Source organism: Solanum tuberosum, unplaced genomic scaffold (genome assembly GCF_000226075.1).
Source record: "Solanum tuberosum cultivar DM 1-3 516 R44 unplaced genomic scaffold, SolTub_3.0 scf00163, whole genome shotgun sequence".
Taxonomy (NCBI): domain Eukaryota; kingdom Viridiplantae; phylum Streptophyta; class Magnoliopsida; order Solanales; family Solanaceae; genus Solanum; species Solanum tuberosum.
The window spans coordinates 1,288,711-1,310,192 of NW_006239087.1; the positions used below are offsets into that span (position 1 = coordinate 1,288,711).

The 21,482-nt window shown below is 39.7% G+C and overlaps 1 protein-coding gene across 1 annotated transcript; it reads left to right on the forward strand.

Moving 5' to 3' along the window:
* Positions 1–13,508: 13,508 nt before the first annotated feature.
* LOC107061733 (uncharacterized) lies at positions 13,509–15,240 on the forward strand. The gene is made up of 3 exons (XM_015311506.1): positions 13,509–13,658; positions 13,790–14,607; positions 14,700–15,240. The coding sequence occupies exons 1-3, from the start codon at positions 13,509–13,511 to the stop codon at positions 15,238–15,240; spliced, it is 1,509 nt and encodes a 502-aa protein (XP_015166992.1).
* The last annotated feature ends 6,242 nt before the right edge of the window (positions 15,241–21,482 follow it).

The window sequence follows — 21,482 nt, forward strand, 5'->3', positions numbered from 1 at the left end:
GCTGTCTTAAGTCTATCTCTAATGAGTTGCACTTTCTCCATAGCATCAAGGACTGAATCTGGTCCTATCAAGGCTGCTTCACCTACTTCAAACCAACCAATTGAAGATATACATCTACTCCCATACAATGCCTCATCAGGGGCCATCTGAATACTAGAATGGTAGTTATTATTGTAGGTGAACTCTATAAGAGGAATGAGATCATCCCAACTACCCTTGAATTCGATCACACAAGCTCTCAATATGTCTTCTAAGGTCTGAATGGTATGCCCTGCTTACCATCCATCTGCGGATGAAATGTTGTACTAAGATTAACCTGAGTACCAAGATCTTTCTGAAATGACTTCCAGAAATGAGAGGTAAACTGAGGACCTCTATCCGAGATGATAGATAAAGGAACCCCATGCAACCCGACTATCTCATTAATGTAAAGCTTGGTGTAGTCCTCCACCGAATATGTAGTCTTGACAGCCAAAAAGTGTGCAGACTTAGTAACTTTGTCAACAATCACCCAAATGGAGTCATGCTGTCTGCGAGTACGAGGTAAACCTGTGATGAAGTCCATGTTGATCACTTCCCACTTCCAAGTTGGAATGTTGATCTCTTGAGTCATACATCCTGGTTTTTGATGTTCTACCTTGACTTGCTGACAATTGGGACACATAGCCACGAAATCTGCTATATCCCTCTTCATGTCATTCCACCAAAAGAATTCCCGCAGATACAGTACATCTTAGTGGCGCCTGGATGAATAGAATATTTGGAATTATGGGCTTCTGCAAGAATCTGTTGTCTCAACTCACCCAACTTAGGAACACATAATCGGCCCTAATAGCGATGTACACCATCTCCCCCTTGGGAGAAAACCTCAACTCTCTGCTGATGGACTGCATCCTTTAGCTGAAACAATATCGGATCACTGTCTTGCTTTTCCTTAACCTCCACTACCAACGAAGATTTTGACCCATTCTGAATTGTTACACCACCACCTGATATGCTCATAAGACGAACTCCTAAGTGAGCAAGCCTATGAACATCCTTCGCTAGTTCCTTTCTCTCTTCCTTGACATGTGCTACACTACCCATAGATAGTCTACTTAGAGCATCTGCTACTACATTGGCCTTACCAGGATGGTAATGCACACCCAAATCATAATCTTTGAGAACTCAAGCCATCTCCTCTAGCGAAGATTCAACTTTTTCTAGGTGAACACATACTGAAGGTTCTTATGGTCTGTGAACACATCTACGTGAAAACTATACAAGTAATGTCTCCAAATCTTAAGTGCAAACACCACTGCTTCAAGCTCGAGGTCATGAGTTGGATAGTTCTTCTCATGTACCTTAAGCTATCTAGAAGCATTCGCTATAACCTTACCTCGCTGCATCAACACACAACCTAGTCCGACTCTTGATGCATCACAATAGATAACATAACCATCTGAAACTTCTGGTAGAGTCAAAATGGGAGCTGTGGTCAACCTAGTTTTCAGTTCTGCAAAGCTTTTCTCACAATCATCTGACCACTGAAACTTAACATTTTTCTGAGTCAACTTAGTCAATAGAGAGGATATGGATGAGAATCCTTCCACGAACCTTCTGTAGTAACTTGCTAGACCCAAGAAACTTTTGATATTTGTAGGAGAGGTAAGTCTGGGCCATTGTTTCACAGCTTCTATTTTCTGAGAATCCACTTGGATCCCTTCGCTAGATAGAATATACCTAAGGAAAGAAACAGAATGCAACCAAAACTCACATTTGCTAAACTTAGCGAATAACTGGCGATCTTTCAGAGTTTGCAAGATAACCCTCAAATGATTTGCATGTTCTTCCTCATTCCTGGAGTAAATGAGAATATCATCAATAAAGACGATAACGAACCAGTCCAAATACTGCTTGAACACTATGTTCATCAATTCCATGAAAGCTGCAGGAGCATTGGTTAGTCCAACTGAAATAACTACAAATTCATAATGATCATACCGAGTTCTGAAGGTTTTCTTCGAAATGTCACTATCTCTGACTTTGAGATGATGATAACTGGATATGAGGTCTATCTTTGAGAAATGTCTAGCTCCTGAAGTTGGTCTTACAACTTATCAATCCTGGGGATAGGGTGCTTATTCTTGATTTTGACCTTGTTCAATTACCTATAGTCAATGCACATTCTAAGGGAACCATCTTTCTTCTTTATAAACAACACTGGTGCACCCCACGGGGAAATACTGGGTCTGATGAAGCCCTTATCTAAAAGGTCTTCCAACTACTTTTTTAATTCCTTAATCTCAGCTGGAGACATTCTGTAAGGAGGAATAGAAATAGGCCGGGTATCTGGAAGGAGATCAATTCCAAAGTCAATTTCCCTTTCGAGTGGAACTCCAGGAAGATCTTTTGGAAAAACTTCTGGAAACTCATTAATTACTGGGACTGACTCGAGAGTTGGGGTTTTAGATCTTGAATCCTTAACCTGAACTAGATGGTAGAGATAACCCTTAGAAATCATCTTTCTGGCCTTAATGTAAGAAATTAATCGACCCATAGACGCTAAGCTACTACCCTTTCATTCTAAGATTGGTTTATCTGGAAACTGAAAACAAACAATCCTAGTTCTAAAATCGATTGAGGCATAACAAGAATATAACCAATCCATGCCTAGAATGATATTGAAATCTACTATTTCTAATTCTACAAGATCTGCTAAGGTGACTTTCTGAGAGAGTGTGACAGGGCAATTTCTGTATACCCGTCTAGCTATAACTGGGTCACCGACTAGAGTAGAGACTAAGAAGGGTTCTAAGAGAGTTTCTGGACTAACATTGAAGTTGACTTCTATATGAGAAGTTACAAAGGACAAAGTAGCCCCTGTTGTCTCTCTACTGTGTGAACCATATGTAAGCCACATCCTTAAGCTGGTAGGATGCCAACTCAACCCTACCATTACCAGTCACTTGCATCACTCCAAAGATTTTCTTAACCTCATCGATGGAGGTTTGTGGGTCCTCACCAACTTGCGACCCTAAAAACTCAGGCGGATTCATCCTAACAAAGTCACGAACCCTGGTTGCCACTGATCCACCATATCTATTACTAGGAACTTGAACCTGTTGATTATTCTGGTTGGTCATACTCTGAGCCAAAAACTGAATCGCATTCCAAAACTCTATGTTCGAAACCTCATGGTCTAGGACTAGAGGAACTGCATTAGCATTGCATGCATTAGCATTCCATGTGTAAACTCTACGAGGAGGCATGATCTTAAATGCATAACGACGGAGTAAAATAAGGAAATTGGATCATACCTCACGCACGATAAGAGTAACAAAGAGAGTGAAGTTTTCCTAAACACTTCGTAGCCTCCCTCTCATTATATGTGGTGCACTTCACACCCATGAAAAGGACTCTACTTAGTGCGACTTTTCAGACATCTTAGGACACTTAAACCTAGTGCTCTGATACAAAGTTTGTCAAACCCCGAGGTTACCCCCTGGACGTAGATACAGGACCTAGAATGACGAGTGACCCCAAGCTAACCCTGCTGGCATATCATAAGCATACTAAAGCAACTAAATTAATAAATACTGTGAGGAAGCTAAATCATGTAAATAATCTAAAATGATGGGGAAATTCCCATATGCTAAATCTGAATATATGAAAACTGTGAGTTTTAGTTCAAATGAAAAATAAAACTCTAACACTATATCTAAATCTAACTATGTCTGAAATAAGCCTCTAAACTAACTAGAATTTTTGGGACATACCGCAGCTAAATTTTGCAAAAACTGAAACTAAGTTAAAAGCAAGAAAGATAATCATGTCAACTGTCCTTGAAGAATGAGGACTAACCACTGATGTTGCTAAACTGAATATCGGGAACCGATCTATGCGTGATCTGACTGCTGAGGAACTGAACCTACATCACGAGAAGATGTTGCGCAGACTATGCGTCAGTATTTGAAAGGTACTGAGCATGCATGATAGAGTAAAGCTGAACAATAATATAACTGAACCAAAGCATAATGTCTGAGCAATGATAAGATATAAACATGATACAAACTGAAAACACTGAATCATGAACTACTGAATGCAATGACTAAGTTTATAACATGCTGAGTTTGAAATCTGACTGTAACTGATAACATGGTCAATGCAATAGAGTCTGACTGTATTGTGGGAGCTACTAATAACCAACATAAGACCACATGAACTAAATGTGGAGTCCGATGTATACGCCCCATCGAGAGGACCCAATATACCATGCCAGATGTATAAAGGCATGCTGGCGTGATCACTAAAATGTAATGCCCAACAAAGGGAATATATCCTACGGGGGCATGTAGTTCTGGGAATATTCGGGTACACTGAACCCTAGTCCACTCGGTATTAAGCTACTCCCAATTGATTATGTAATTAACAGTTTATGACTGGATTTCTGTAATATTGGATAGCTCAAAATACTAACATGCAAACTGAGAATGCAACATTAATATACTGATAATGAAACATTTATAACAGGAGCATGTATAACTGAATGATGTGACCTAGCATGTGCAATTCATGAACAAATAAAACTACATAGCTAGGGTTCTGAATTTATGAAGGAATCTACGTAAAACCGTAATAAAATCATGATAATCTGATTAGGAAAATTAAACCAACAAGTTCATAATGATCTTCCGCAATTCTAGAAACCCCTAGGTCTATATAATATTAAAGGAATAAAAAATCTGACTGAATTCTAGGGACCTTATGAGCGAAAGGAACCCACTAGTGAAATCCCACATACTTGGTGAAGAATTCCACGGGGAAATCTTTCGTTTCAAGGCTGGAACTAATGGAACCTTGCTGCGTTCTTAAACTAGGGTTCTTGACTTCTTTCTCCTCTTACGTTCTAATTTTTCTAAGTTTTGATGAATGATCTGACTTAGGTAAGTTCTACTTTGTTTACTAGGCTAAAAATGACCAAAACTACGTAGTTTAGGGGTTAAACGACGTAGTTTAGGTGTCCAACACATAGGGGAAAAAACCAATGACCCCTGACTTAAAATCTGCTGAAGCGACCTATGGACTGATCAACAATTCGTCGATTGATCGATGATCAGTCTTGTCAGTTTGTCGATCGACTTCAGAGGATGGATTCTGGGGGGTCTTGAAGGTCTCAACCTACGGACTGATCGATGATCCATCGACTGATCCACGATCCGTCCTGTCAGTCCATCGATCGACTTCAGAGGATGAATTCTGAAGGGTCTTGAGGGTCTCGACCTACGGACTGATTGATGATCCATCGATTGATCCACGATCCATCATGTTAGTCCGTCGATCAACTTTAGAGACTAGGTTATGGGGGTCTTGACCTACAGACGGATCGATGGTCCGTCGAATGATCCGCGATCCGTCTTGTCCGACCCTGGATCATTCCTTAGAATGGTTTTTGTCTGAGTTTCTGGGGAGGGTTGCAGATGCAACCCACAGACCATCAACATGGGCCGTGGGTGTCAACTGTGTGTTGCACCTGCAACTTCTGGAAATTGACATTAAGGTCTATTTTCGGATACGGGGTGTGACAGTATTATTATGATGTTATTTGGTGTTACTATATTGTGGCTGTTGAATGTGTTCTGTATGCCGGGTATCAGGATGTGTGAGAGTAAGAGGCAGAGTAGTGAGAATGGTGATGAATGACTAGGATCTACCTTGGGAAGGGGGTTCATTCCAGGGTTGTTAGTGAGACTTGTTATGGTATACTATGTGGTCAAGGGCCGAATTGTTGTAGAGGAGAATAGCAAGCGTGTAGTAAGTTGGTTGGCCGGATTGAGTATGATATGTGTTTCAGAAACTCCTCTATGTGTGATAGAAAAGTTAGACCTTAATCTAAATCAGAGTTGGTAGTGATGCAAATGATCTAAATCAGAGTTGGTAGTGATGCAAATATAAGTCCAATATTGTGTTGTTCCTTAGTTGTGGTTAAGACAAAGAAAGTGGTCAGAGTGTGGGTGAAAAGGTTAGATGGGTTCCTTATATCATGTTTCTTCTGGTTTATTTCTTTATATTAGATAGTGGGTATCAGGTTGATCGATGATACCTACGAGTACGTCGTGTTGTTGTAATGATTCTACTCTTGTTATGCCACTTGGCATAGTCTAGTTGTAGGGTCAGTGCTATTTCATAGGAGAAGACGAAGATGATCTTCAACAACTTCTACTTTCCTTACTTATGGTGGGAGCTGTGTCATGATATTATTTTGCTTACATGACGTATATTTAGTAGCTCTTGTACCTAATTAGACTAGATCCTTAGGGGTATTAATTATTCTAGAATTTCAATCTTGGTTTTGTTTTAACTCAGTATCTTGTAATCATCATGAACTTTATGTTTTATCTTTTATCTTTTCAATTTTCCGCATGATGAAATCGTTTAGGGACGAAGGTTCTCCTATCTGGGTGTTAGAGTAGGTGCTCGCACGGCCCGGTGGGTTGGGTAGTGACACCCATTTTCGTTGAAGCTTCATTTAATAATTTCCCCAAAAATTTTAGTCAGAGAATTGATCAAATTAACTTATGACTTTACACGATTTATGGATATAATTCCATCTCTTAACAATGTTCTATTACCTTTTGTCTCAAACTCATGTAATTACCATATGGAGGTCCATTGATTTATATCAACATAAATACTCATTAAGAATTTACTTAACCAATTAACCTCATTATCAACCAAATTCATTATATTTAACTGATATTTATATCATCACCACAATAGATAGACACACATTAAATTTTGAACAACAAGACCACATAAAGTATGTTACCCCCATATTTTTAAAAGTTTAACTTAGAAAATGATATTTCTATATAACTAGTTCAACTAATTTTTCACATAAGCATTTCATCATATAAATGATAAGCTAAAAATATATATATAACTTCATTTAACTATGATATATCATCATTGAAAAATATATCTTTACTCTTTTGATGGCAAGATAAATTAAATACTAGAATCAAAGTGTATCACCAAAAATTCAACATATACTTCCTGATTTTTTTTTCCATCTAAAATATTATTAAAAAGGAAAACAATAGCACCCAATAGGTATTGTTCTTCATTATTTAAGAAGAAAATATTTTTCTCTACTTTTATAATCTATGATTAACTTTAAAAAAAATTTAATTAACAAACCTAAATAATTAGTGCCTTTTTTATTTTCTAAATATCTCAATCACATAGTAAGTACATAAAATACATTCAAGATTGACATTTGAAGATCAAGAAACATTAATGTAGGAAAGAAATTTTATTACCAAACCATCAAAACATAAAACATTTTTATTTATTCAAATGATTTAAATTTAGCATGTCAAATGTAAATAATTAAGCAGTAGCATCTTCATTCATGACTTGAGAAACATTGAGAACAAATAAGCCATGATTACAATACCTTTTACCCAGAAAAATATTATTCTTCGTTATCACTATCTTACCAGATTTGAATGTAACTTTCACCCACTTTTCCTAATAATCCCACTGAAATCAGATTGGTTCAGATACTAGGAACATGTAACACTTTAGTTAATGTCAACGTTTTTCTAGATGTGCGCTTGAGAATAACTTTTTTGTTTTTCAAGGACTTGAGTGGTTGTAGATCACAAAGAAACACTTCTTCTCTTTCATTGACTTGGGTGTAAGACACAAAATCTATTTTATTGGCATAAATATGCTTAGTATCACCTGAATCTGTCACTCAATTACTCACATTGGTCATAAAATTCGCTTAGAAAATGACCGCCACAATGATATCATCTGTTTCAGGCAGATTTACTTTTGATTTAGCAGGATTATCATTTTTCCCAGCTCTATTTTTGCATTGAGCTATATGGTGGCCTAGTTTGCCACACACAAAACAGTTACCATTTTTCTGGAAAGTTTAATTATTGGCCCTTAGTTTCTAATCAAGTTCTTTTTCAGACTGTTATCTTTATTGCGAGACATATTGTATTTACCTCTATTATTTTTCATCTGACCAACTTAACTTAGAATGATGTGAAATTCCTTTGGTTTGAAAAATGTGAGGAGAACTTTCAGCAACTCAAGACCTTGTTGACCACTATTCCTATTATTTCCTTGACAGTGGAGGGTAAGGATTTCATTGTGTATTATGATGCTTTATGCTCTGGTTTAGGTAACATTTTGATGTAGGAAAAGAATGTTATCACATATGCTTTGAGACTGTTGAAAGTACCTGAGAAGAAGTATCATATGCATGATTTAGAGTTGGCTATTGTGGTTTTCACAGTTAAACTATGAAGGCATTATCTGTACGGAATTTGTTGTGGAGTGTTCCCTGAACACCTTAGCCTATAACATATTTTCATGTATAAGAAATTGAATATGAGGCAGATCAATTGGATAGAGTTGATGAAGAATAATGTTGTTATATTCTTGTGACACCTCGGATTTAAGAAGAACTAGGAATGGTCAAGTGGGGAACTCACAAGCCCAAAGGTGGACCATGGAACTCCTCACGGAGCCCCAGACGGGCCATGAAGAGGATCACGGTCCGTTGAAGGGCTCGTGAAGGTGCTCAGGACCTGTCCTGGAGGTCTCCCTCCCACGAAGGGAGATCATGGCCCATGGTGAGCTTCACACCTCGTAGTGGTGCTAGTAAAAGAATTCCAGAAGCTGTCAAAGAGGGCTCTCCTCCCATGACCCCTTTGATGGCCTGTGGAAGGCCTCATGAGGTGTGAAGGTGATCGTAGAGGATGGCCAGCTTTCAGGGGGCCACTACACAAGGACCACAATGGCCACAATGAGCCGTGGGATATTACACGAGTCGTGTACGCTGCCGTATGGTGGTCACGTCAGCTGTAAGTCAGGGTCTTTTCCTAATTATTTTCTCTAAATACTATGTCATTTTACCCATACCTAGAACCAGTATATAAGAATTGTTAACCCCAAACTTAACCCATTCAAGTCATTCTCTAAAACTACCAAAAAGAAGAGCAAGTCTTTCTCTCCCAAATATTTCTCTCTAGAAAGCTTGAACAAGAAGGGTTCAACCTAGGGTTCCAAGCCAAGTCTCCAATTCCTCCATTGAAGTTAAACAATTGGCATTGAGGTATGGTAGTTTTCATCCATGGAGTCCCCAAATTCTCCAATTTCAAAGTTTGAAATCCCCAATTGAGTTAGAGTTTTCTTCTATGTTGTGGGTTCTCTTGATTATTGATTTAATTGATTGATTTATGATCTCTTATGCATGAATTGATTTAGTTTCATGTTTTTATGATGATCCCCCATGAACCCATGTAATTTCCATGTTTTGCAAGTTATGATGATGTAATGTGGGTTTTGAATTATGAAGAGGAGATTATGAAATCAAGTTTGAAGAAAACCTCCTGCGTGTTCTTGAGAGGTTGGTCGACTTTTCCTCTTTCTTTTTTCTCTAGTTTCGAATGATTATTTGGAGAATAATGTTTAGGTAGGTTCTGACTAGATTATTAGGCTTAAACTGAGTAAAATGACGTTGTTTAGGTATTAAATGACGTAGTTTAAATTCCCAATGCATAGGGGAAAATACCAAAACGACCGTAACTTAAAAGCTGACGAGGGCCAACCACGCCGTCAAAGGGACCACGGCCCATCAAGTGTGTCATGGTTGCTGGCCAATGTCTATTGGTTCTGCGAAGCCCCTCCACGGTCCACTTCACGGATCGTGTGAAGAGGAAAAGACCAAAACGACCCTCACTTAAAAGCTGTCGAGGACCAACCACGACGCCACTGACGGACTGTCGAAGGGACCACGACTTGTGAAGTGGGTTGTGGTAGCTGGCCATTATCTACTGGTTCTGGGAAGCCCCTCCACGGTCTAATTCACGGACCATGGGAAGGACCAGGGACTGTGAAGGTCGCCGTGGTTCTTCACTTGGGATGGGGGTCTGTTGGCTAATGAACGACGGACCCTCCCACGGCCTGTCATCAAGACCACGACCCGTGGTGGGCTCCGTGGTCTAGTGCCTTAGCCCTCGTGGATCTGCCTCACCTCCACGAGCCTTCCAACGGCTCTTGTGGGGATCCATGACCCGTGAAGGGTCCCATGAGCAGGTGGATGGACCGTGGATCCTCTCATGGTCCGTGAACCCTTCCGTAGTTCACCAATTTTTCTGTAGTCTAAGTCTGTTAGGTCTGAGGTGTACACCAAATTACCATCAACAAAGACACAATAGCCAACAGTAGATAATCTATTAGTTTTACATCCATCCCAATCAACATCAACAAAACACTCAATGTGAGTATGTTGTGGTTACAATATAAAAATGCAAGTCCAAGGGCTCTTTTCAAGTAATGTAGGATCTGCTCCAAGGCTTCCCAATGTTTGAGTGTAGATGTAGACATGAATTGTCTCACACCAATTACTGCAAAACCAACATCTGGACGAGTTACAGTGATGAAATAATTTAATTTCCCTACTAACCTCCACTTCTTATATTTATCTGGCTCATCAAAGGGACTTCCATCATCTCTGGTTAGATGCACATTAAGGACCATCAGAGTACTACAAGGTTTGGTTGCTGGCTTTCAGTTTTTGCAAGTAAGTCATGGACATACCTTCTCTGAGACAGAAAGATTCCCTTCTTGCTTCTAGTTACAACTACTCCGATGAAATATGTTATTTGTCCCAAGTCTTTTGTCTGGAATTTAGTATGCAAGAATGACCAGAGTGAAGAGATCGTCATATAATCAATTCCTGTAATAACAATGTTATCAACATATACTAGAAAAAGAATAATGCTAATTGTCGATTATATACAACGACTAGAGAAGAATTGGAATTGGGAACACCATTAAAACTTAATTCACTCTATAGCCACTTAATTTATTTTTGCTTTATTTTCTAGGGTTGGGATTTTTAAAAAGTAAAAGGTGTGGGGTCATGGGTCTGTTTGGCTTTTTTAAAACTTGGGGTATATTTGTGAATGTGGGGTCAAGGGCATATTTATTGTTTTTAAAACTTGGGGAAAATATATATGTTTAGAAAAAAAATATTATAATCCCAATACATTTTATTTTATATTAAAATCTGATTTAACTGATTTAACATGTTAAAATATATATATTAAAAAGACACCTCTTTCTGAAACCTGTTTCGACGTTTCTTCTTCTCAAGTGCAAAGGCTTTTCATCTTCCCCATACACCGATTCTATCAGTAATTGATGCTTATCGTGACCAACGATATTAAACTACGGTACGAGTATCTATGATCGTTGATAATATAGTAACCCAACCAAGGGTTGGGGTCGTGTCCCAAGGGAGTGGTAGTGAAAATAGTAGTTAATTAGAATTTCATTCTAATTAGTCGTAGCTAAAGAGATTTGTGAATAAAAACATTGTAAATTTGGGGGGTGACACGAAAGTGTCAAATATCAAAAGGGTTGGTTTTGTCACAAGTAGTAAAAACAACAAAAATAACAAGAAAATCAAGTATGGGGAAAAGTTCTTGGGGTGTGACCGCAATACAAGTTGAGATAAATAATTGGGTACATGCTTTCGATAGGAAATTTGCAAGATAATAGTGACTAGGCTAAGCTTTAGATGGAAATAAGTTCCCTCTCGGGAAACTTACCTCATTTTAAATGCATTCCTCTCGGACACCAATTTGCCGTATGAAGGCCAGCCTACGCCTTACCCCACTCACTCTCTCAAGCTGAGTGTTAGCATATGGGACTATGGCTCACCCTCTCGGGCTGAACCTCATGTCGACCCACTCCTTAGGCCATCAATCTAGCGGTCTTGGTTTCACGACCTCCCTCTCGGGAAAGCCGAAAATACATGGGTGGCTTTGTATTTGCAACTACTGATGAGTCCAAAAATTGAACTCATATAAGGCTTTATTATGATAGAAATAGTGTCCTCAAATGCTTATTTTGTCTCAATATCTGATGAAAATTCTTAAGTTTCAGGTATTTGATGTTTTGGTGAAAGCATGGATACTTAGGTGCAAAAAGGAACAAAAAGGATGAAAAGAACGAAGAAGATGAAGCCAGTGTATCACCAAGCACACTTGGCGACTCGCCGAAGGGATGCACTCCGCCCATTGTTCCAGTACGCGAATCCCTGAAGGAAAAGGATCAATAAGGCGATGAAAGGAGCAGTCGGCGCTTCACCGAATAGTTCCGCGAAGCAGTACTATACCTCCCAATAATGCAGAACATGACGAGGCTGAAGGCTAGTGCAAGACGACGATGAACTACACCAAAGGGTGAATCGCCGAGTTAATCGGCGATTCTGACTAACGTCGCCGAAAGATCCGCCAACACTATTTTCTGAAGTCTATAAATACTAAACTTGTTATTAATTTTTAGGGTGTGGAACATTAATTATAATTTCTAGAATAGAATAGTACTTTTTGGATATTTTCTCTCAAGTTTGGAGAGCGTTTTTTGGGGACTTGAAGAAAGAAGGATTTCAAGTTCTTCTTCCCCAAGTTGGAAGTGGGTCTTCTCCATTCTTCTTCCTTTCTTAAATCAAGGTCTAATTTCTTAAACCCATTTGATTTTAGTATTATTTTAGGTGTATTTTGTTATTTCTTGATGTGTGGCTAAAATCTCCCATTCTTGGGGTGTGATTTAGAAAATATGTGTTGATATTGTTGTTGGGTCTTGCTTGTTGATAGGATAGATGTATTTTAATGGTGACTTCACCTAGTGGTTTTGGTTTAATTTAATGGGTTTGTAGTTGCAAATACAAAACCACCCATGTGTTTTTGGCTCACCCGAGAGGGAGGTCGCGAAACCAAGACCGCTAGACTGATGGCCTAAGGAGTGGGTCGACATGAGGTTCAGCCCGAGAGGGTGAGCCCTAGTCCCATATCCTAACACTCATCTCGAGAGAGTGAGTGGGGTAAAAGCGTAGGCTGGCCTTCATACGGCAAATGGGTGTCCGAGAGGAATGCATTTGAAATGGGGTAAGTTGCCCGAGAGGGAATTTATTTCCATCTAAAGTTTAACCTAGTCACTAATATCTTGCAATTTTTCTATCGAAGGCATGTACCCAACGATTTATCTCAACTTGTATTGCGGTCACACCCCAAGAACTCTTCCCCATACTTGATTTTTTTTGTTTATTTTCGCTGTTTATACTACTTGTGATTAAACCCCCAAATCGATAGTTGACACTTTTGTGTCACCCCACTTTGATTTATTATGTTTTTAATTGTTAATATCTTTAGCTACGACTAGTCAGAACTAAATTTTATTTTTCTATTAATTCTCAAAACCACTCCCTTAGGACACGACCCCAACCTTTAGTTGGGTTACTATATTATCGACGATCGTAGACACTCATACCGTATGATAGTGTCGTTGGTCACGATAAGCATCAAAATGGAGCCGCTGCCAAGGAGTGGTGTTATTTGAGAATTTTTAGATTAGTAGAGTTTTTGTTCTTCTTAGTTGTACTCTACTTACCTAACTTTCATTTTTGTTTTGAGTATTTGTGTGCCACCACAGGACATATGAGTGCAAACGGGGAGAATAGTTGCCAAGTGGGCCACTCAAGGAGTGGTGTTTTTCATCGAGATGACATCGATGATGCTAATAGTATTTATAACTCTTCTAACATGGGCAAGATGGGTGAAAGTGGCATGCCACAAGCTGACGGGAAAGTAAAGTTTGAAGTTACCAGCGCAACCCTCAAACTCATACATTCAAGAGGCTTATTTGGAGGGTTAGAGGATGAAGATCCGCACGAGCATGTACAAAGCTTTGTCGAAGTGTGCACCCCTGTATCATTCAGAACCTATCTCAAGAATCCATACGGTTTTGTTTATTTCCATTATCATTGACTGGGAGAGCTATTAAATGGTTGGTTGAGCATAACAACAACTCCATTAAATCATGGGAGGAGCTGGTTATGGCATTTCATGAAAGATTCTTTCCTCCATCAAGAATGATGAAGCAGAGAGACGACATTCATAATTTCAAGCAAAAGGAGGGTGAACCAATTCACGAGTCATGGATAAGGTTCAAGAGATGTTTACGTAAGTGCCCAACGCATGGACTGCCAGGTGAATTGCTGCTCCAATACTTTTATCGTAGTCTTGAGTCGGTTAATAAAGGGATAGCTGATCAATTGGTGCTAGGAGGAATAATGTTACAATCATTTGAAGTAGCCTCATTTCTCCTAGATGGTATGACTAAAGTAAACCAGGCATGGTATACCAAAGATGATCAAGTTTCCCCACTATGCTTCTGGTTAACGCAAGAGCAGATCAAAAAAGAAAGGGAGAGGGACGAAAACATCAAGAAAATGTTATCTCAAATGGAAATCCTACAAGAACATATGAACGGGACACGTGGAGTATTTCGAGTTGAGGAGGGTTCTTCTTCTGGTTACTCAAGACCGGGAGAGAATCAAGGTTGGAACTCCAGAAGATACGAGAAAGGTTTCCACCCACGCTATCAACCGCTGGGTGGGAATAAAGGTTGGAATTATTATAGTGGCAAAGAACCAATGAGATGTTGGCAAGATGGGGATGAGCGGGATGATCAAGAGGAAGACCATACTCATTTGAGTGAAAGCCCGAAATCTAAAGGGAGTGCAGTAGTCCTCGGGTAAATGATTTGTTATCGCGCATACTCAATAAAGTCGAGGGGTCTGATGATTTGCTAAAAGGGATGAAAGATGACTTTTCATCATTGAACAGTAAAGTGAATTCTCATGTTGATGCCATCAACATGCTGGAAGGTAAATTGAGTCTATTATCAGCTCAGTTAACGTCCAAAACACTGATGGACTATAGTGAAAGAGAGCTGGCTGTGGTTACCCGTAGCGGTAAAGTGGAAATAGGGAATGTGATGGAAGATGAGGATCCTCAAAAACATGAAGAGGGCCAAGGTGTGGAGGAACAAGATTTACCTATTCGACAAAACCTCACTAAAGAACCACAGGAGAAAGCAGAGCAAAAAGTTCAAGCTCCAAAAATCATACACCCTTTACCCAAGATACCTCCACCATTTCCCCAACGTTTGAAAAAGAAGAATGAAAATGCGAAGTTCAAGAAATTTTTGTCAGTATTCAAAAGCTTATCGATTAACCTCCCTCTGGTAGAAGCATTGCTGGGAATGTCGGGATATGCCAAATTAAGGAAAGAACTAGTTACAAAGAAAAGGAGCTTAGACTATGAAACGATTGAGGTGCCCCACAGTTGCAGTGCAATTATGACAAATGACTCAATCACTAAGTGAGAAGATCCTGGGGCATTCACAATCCTGTGCACAATTGGAATGCTCCAATTTGCTAAAGCCTTGTGCGATTTTGGAGCAAGCATCAACTTGCTGCCCTATGCAATATACAAGCAACTTGGTGTGGGTGAACCGAAGGCAACCACAATGAGGCTCCTTATGGCTGATCGATCAATCAAGCACCTAGTGGGTATACTCTATGACATATTGGTAAAACTGGATCGGTTCATCTTTCCAACTGATTTTGTGATTCTAAACTGTGAGATCGACGCTGAAATCCTCATTATTTTGGGAAGGCCATTCTTAGCTATCGGGAAAGCATTGGTGGATGTTTAAAGCGGGAAATTGAAGTTCCATGTGAACGATGACGAGGTGACTTTCAATATCTATAAATCCATGAAGCAACCAGGTAATATCCATGTAGTGTCTACTGATGATGTGATAGATAAGGCAGTGGCATGTGTGAGTCATTTAATGCGCAAGAATGAGCCCCTTGAATCTGTACTTGCCAATTATGATGAATTTGAAGTTCAGGGTTATGAGGAAGTTGTAACTGCTTTATTAGGATTATGAGCATATTCAAGGAATCCAATCAAGTTAGATATCAACCCGAAAAATAGAGAAAGTCCCCTTGCAAAGCCATCAACAGAAGAACCACCAAATCTGGAATTAAAAGCCCTACCCTGTCATCTCAAATATTCCTTTTTAGGAATCAATAATACTTTACCGGTAATTATAGCCGCCAATCATCTTGAAAGGCAGGTGAAATTGATCATTGAAGTACTGCGGAAGCATATAAAAGCTATTGGATGGACAATAGCCGATATAGTAGGAATTTCTCCTGGTATCTGTACTCACAAGATTCGGCTCGACAGTGAATGTAAACCTAGTGTGCAACATCAACGGAGATTGAACCCTCCAATGCAAGAGGTGGTAAAAAGGAGATCATCAACTGGCTAGATGCAGGAGTTATCTACCCTATTACAGATAGTAAGTGGGAAAGTCCGGTGCAATGTGTACCGAAAAAGGGGGGTATAACCGTAGTCCCAAATACAAAAGGAGAACTTGTGCCAACAAGACCAGTGACTGGGTGGAGAGTATGCATGGACTACCGAAAGCTTAACTCATGGACCGAGAAAGACCATTTTCCAATGCCTTTTATGGATAAGATGCTTGACCGATTATCAGAGAGAGGGTGGTACTATTTTTTGGAACGGTACTCTGGCTACAATCAAATCTCTATTGCGCCAGAAGATCAAGAGAAAACCACTTTTACTTGCCCTTATGGAACATTCGCATTCAAAAGGATGCCATTCGGGTTATGTAATTCCCCAACAACATTTCAGCATTGCATGTTGTCTATTTTTACAGATATGGTCAAAGACTCTATGAAGGTGTTCATGGACGACTTCTCAGTCGTAGGGGATACGTTCGAAGAGTGCTTGACTCACTTAGGACAAGTAATCCAAAGATGCGTGGACACGAATCTAGTTCTGAATTGGGAGAAATGTCACTTTATGATAATAGAAGGTATTGTTCTTGGGCATAAGGTGTCACAAAAGGGGCTGGAAGTTGACAAGGCAAAAAATGAGGTCATTGAGAAATTACCCCCACCGATTTTAGTAAAGGGTGTTCACAGCTTCTTGGGGCATGCAGGATTTTACATAAGGTTCATTAAAGACTTCTCAAAGATTGCAATCCCATTATGCAAACTCTTAGAGAAGGAAGTGAAATTCCACTTTAATGATGCTTGTATGGTTGCATTTCAGTGTTTGAAAGAGAAACTAATATCCACTCCGATTATCATCAGCCCTAATTGGTCCGAATCTTTTGAGTTAATGTGTGATGCTAGCGGTATGACACTGGGGGTTGTGTTGGGGCAAAAGTGCAACAAACTGTTTCACCCAATCTACTATGCAAGCAAGACTCTAAATAGTGCCCATTATAATTATACGGTCACCGAACAAGAATTGCTTGCCGTAGTCTATGCATTTGAAAAATTCAGGGCATACTTGCTAGGCACCAAAGTAATCGTACACACTGATCATGCTGCACTTTGGTACATGATGACAAAGAAAGATGCAAAACCACGATTGATTAGGTGGGTGCTACTCTTACAAGAATTTGCTTTCGAGGTAAAATATCGAAAATGATGTGAAAATCAAGTGGCTGACCATTTATCAAGGTTGGAAACAAGGGTGAATGTTGAGCATGAGGTAGACATAGACGACTCTTTCCCCGATGAATGGGTGTTTGCAATATCCCTCAAACATATGCCATGGTATGCAGATTTTGCAAATTACATTGTGTGTGGGCTGATGCCGGATGAGTTGACCTTTCACCAATAGAAAAGATTCTCGTTCGATATTAAAAAGTACTTTTGGGACGAACCATACTTGTTCCGAGAGTGTGCTGACCAGGTCATCAAAAGGTGTATTCTGGAAGAAGAAATGGTAGAAATTCTCCATGCTTGCCATACATCTCCAGCGGGAGGTCACCATGGTGGTATTCGCACCGCCGCTAAATTCCTCCAGAGTGGATACTACTGGCCGTCACTCTACAAGGATGCACATGAGTTTGCAAAGAAATGCTCTAAATGTCAGCAGCAAGGCGGAGTGTCTAGAAGACACGAATTACCTCTCACTCCTATTTTAGAGGTCGAGCTATTCGATGTATGGGTGATCAATTTTATGGTCACATTTGTGAGCTCGTTTGGAAATAAATATATCTTAGTGGCTATAGATTATGTTTCCAAATAGGTGGAAGCCATCGCATTTCCTACCAACGAAGGAAAAAGCGTTGTCCAATTCCTGAAATGCAACATCTTCGCAAGATTTGGGACTCCGAAAGTAATCATTAGCGATGGGGGATCCCACTTTTGCAATAAGTGGTTCTCAATGGCACTGAGTAAATATGGGGTGAAACACAAAGTAGCAACCCCATATCATCCCCAAACAAGTGGCCAAGTTGAAGTGTCGAACCGGGAATTCAAAAGAATATTGGCAAAGACAGTAAATGTCAATAAAACTGACTGGTCTAGGAAACTCGATGATGCACTATGGGCATATCAGACTGCTTACAAAACACCTATCGGGATGTCTCTATATCAGTTGGTTTATGGAAAGGCTTGTCATTTGCCCGTCGAGTTAGAACACAAAGCATTGTGGGCATTGAAAGCTTTAAATTTGGACTGGTCAAAAACTTCAAGGGAGAGAGTAGAGCAGATGAATGAACCTGATGAATTGAGACTCAGATCATATGAAAGTTCAGCCATCTATAAAGAGAAGATGAAGAAATGGCATGATGCTCGAATACTCAAGCGAGACTTCAAAGTAGGAGATTGGGTTTTGCTATACAACTCGCGACTTAGGCTCTTCCCCAGAAATCTCAAATCTAAATGGTCTGGACCGTTTAGAGTAGCGCGAGTGTTCGTAAATGGTGCCATAGAAGTTGAAGATCAGGAAGGACCTCCATTTACAATGAACGGTCAACGTCTGAAATTGTATTTGGGGGTTGTCAAGAGATTTCGTTAGTTGAAGTGGTCTATTTGGAAGACGCCTGAAGGCGCTGCTGCGTCGTGTCGCGACGTTAACCAAGGCACTGTTTGGGAGGCAACCCAAAAAAAAAGTCCCTTTAATTACTTTATTTTTATTATTATCAAGTACTTACTTCCTGGTAATAGAATGGTATGTTGCTGGTGTAGATGAAAGTACGTGAAGTGTTTGAAAAGGTGAATGATGGCAAAATATAGATCCTGTCGGCGAGTTGCCGAAAGGGTTGGCGAATCCAACCCTATCCACCATTTGACTCAAGACATCTTCAATAGGTTGAAGTCTGTAAAACTCGGCGAGATTTGGAGATTATTTGCTAATCGCTGACCATTTCGGTGGTCACACTGAAAACCGCCGTTCGGACCTTCACAATTACTGAAGATTCTGTAAAACTCGACGAGTCGAACGCTCACTCAGCAAATCGCCAAGAGGTTAGGAGATCTGAACTAATGTCACCGAATAAGCGAAAGACTAGACGGTTTTTGCAAGCCACATGTTTAAAAGTTCTATTTCATTCATTTTCTCTCACTTCTTCGTCCTATCAAACTCACACCTGCACTCTAGCCTTTTATTTATTTCACTTTTAGAGTATTTTAGCTATTGAATTGTGCTCGGAGTTGGATTGCATTGTTGCTAGCACTCCATTAGTATCTATTCGGCATCAAAGGTTGGTAACTCGATTTGAGGACAAATACTTTTTATTTGTGGTGGGGTGAGGCCCACCTTTTGTGTGCTATTTGATGTTCGTATTTTGTGATTATATTTGGGTTATCTCTTTTAATTATGTGTTTAAAACTGCTTTACGATTGTTTGAGCTTGTGGCTCCGCTTATTTTTAAATTGCAAAACGATTTTGACCCTTCTGGAAAAAAAACTTTCGCCACCACCTGTGTTGAAAGTGACTGTTCTCGTACAAATTTAAGTCTCGTTTTTTATCAATACCAATGACTTAAATAGTTCTCTCAAATGAAAGAACATGAATGTACGGCTACGATGAGACCAAATGAAGTTGCATAAACAATATGTGAACTCTTTGCATGTCGTTGTGATTAGCCATTTATCGAATTGATTCTCTTGTAATGACCATTGTACACTAGCGAAATTGTGTAGTCTTGTTTGCTTTAAGTGTCGATACCTTGTGTGATTAGCTAGCTTTGAACCATGCATGAATAAACCTAGAATTTGCCCTGTTAGTCTGATTGATTTAGAAGATGTCCTCTTGAAATGATCTTAGGCAACTTTAAAGAGTGTGAGCAAAATTTGACATATACCTCTTTTGTGGCCTACCCGTGAGCGTGTGAAACTCTTTTGAACACCCTTTGACCCTTACCTTTCTTTGGAAGAACATTGATGAACCCTAGACCTTACTTGACCCACTACCTATAATCCTCTTGATTTGTGGTTTAGCAAATAGCCAACTTAGGCCAAAAGCCTAAGTTGGGGGTGTGGTGAAAAAGGAAAAGGAGAGGTCAAGAAGTGCAAGAAAAGTCCTCCTTAACCCATGGTGTTGCAGAACGGAAAAAAAAGTGTGGAATAAAGTACAAAAGAAATTGGGTTTCCAAGCAATCCATGGAGGTGAATAAAAAGATGACTTAGAAGCACAAGAAAAAGAATTGATAAAGGAAAAGAAGGGAATGCCTTGAGAGTACCACATCTCACGAGGAAGAAGTCACTGAGCCTAAATGACCATACCTTTGCACTCATCCCCATTACAAGCCTTAGAAACACCTTTTTGATCTCAAGTAAGCCTAATCGAAAGTCGATTGGAAAATAAGGGGAAACCTATGGGTGAAAACATGCATTGTGTTCCTCGTTTTTGAGTGTGAGGGTTGCATCTGATTCCTGATCTTGAATTGATTAACCTCTGTGTGTAAATATGGATCATCTTTTATGTGTGGGCATTGAGATACTTTTTGTTGAGCTTGAACTTGCTCAAGTAGCAAGTATTGCGAGCATGAGAATCTTTGGTAATGGTGTGTCACAACTTGAATCTTTGAGTACACAATTGATCCTTGCATAAGTAAATTGAGTCTTGTTGTGTGCATTCATGATTGAGCCTTCTGTAGAACTGTTTGGGACACCCTTTTTGAACGGCTGGACTTGAGTTTGCTTAAGGACAAGCAAAAGTTGTTGGGGGTTGTTGATGAGTCCATAAACTGGACTCATTTAGGGCTTTATTTTGATTGAAATAGTGTCCTCAAATGCTTATTTTGTCTCAATATTTGATTAAACTCTTAAGTTTCAGGTATTTGAAGTTTTGGTGGAAGCATGGACACTTAGGTGCAAAAAGGAACAAAGAGGCTGAAAAGAACGAAGAAGCTGAAGCCAACGTATTGCCAAGCACACTTGGCGACTCGCCGAAGGGACGCACTCCGCCCTTTGTTCCAGTACGCAAAGCCCTGAAGAAGAAGGATCAAAAAGGCGATAAAAGGAGCAGTTGGCACTTTGCCGAATAGTTCCACGAAGCAGTACTATACCGCCCAATAACACAGAGCATGACGACGCTGAAGGCTAGTGCAAAATGGCGACGAACTACACCAAACGGTGAATCGCCGAGTTAATCGGAGATTCCGACTAACCTCGCCGAAAGATCCGCCAGCACTATTTTCTGAAGTCTATAAATACTAAACTTGTTATTAATTTTTAGGGTGTGGAACATTAATTATATTTTCCAAAATAGAATAGTACTTTTTGG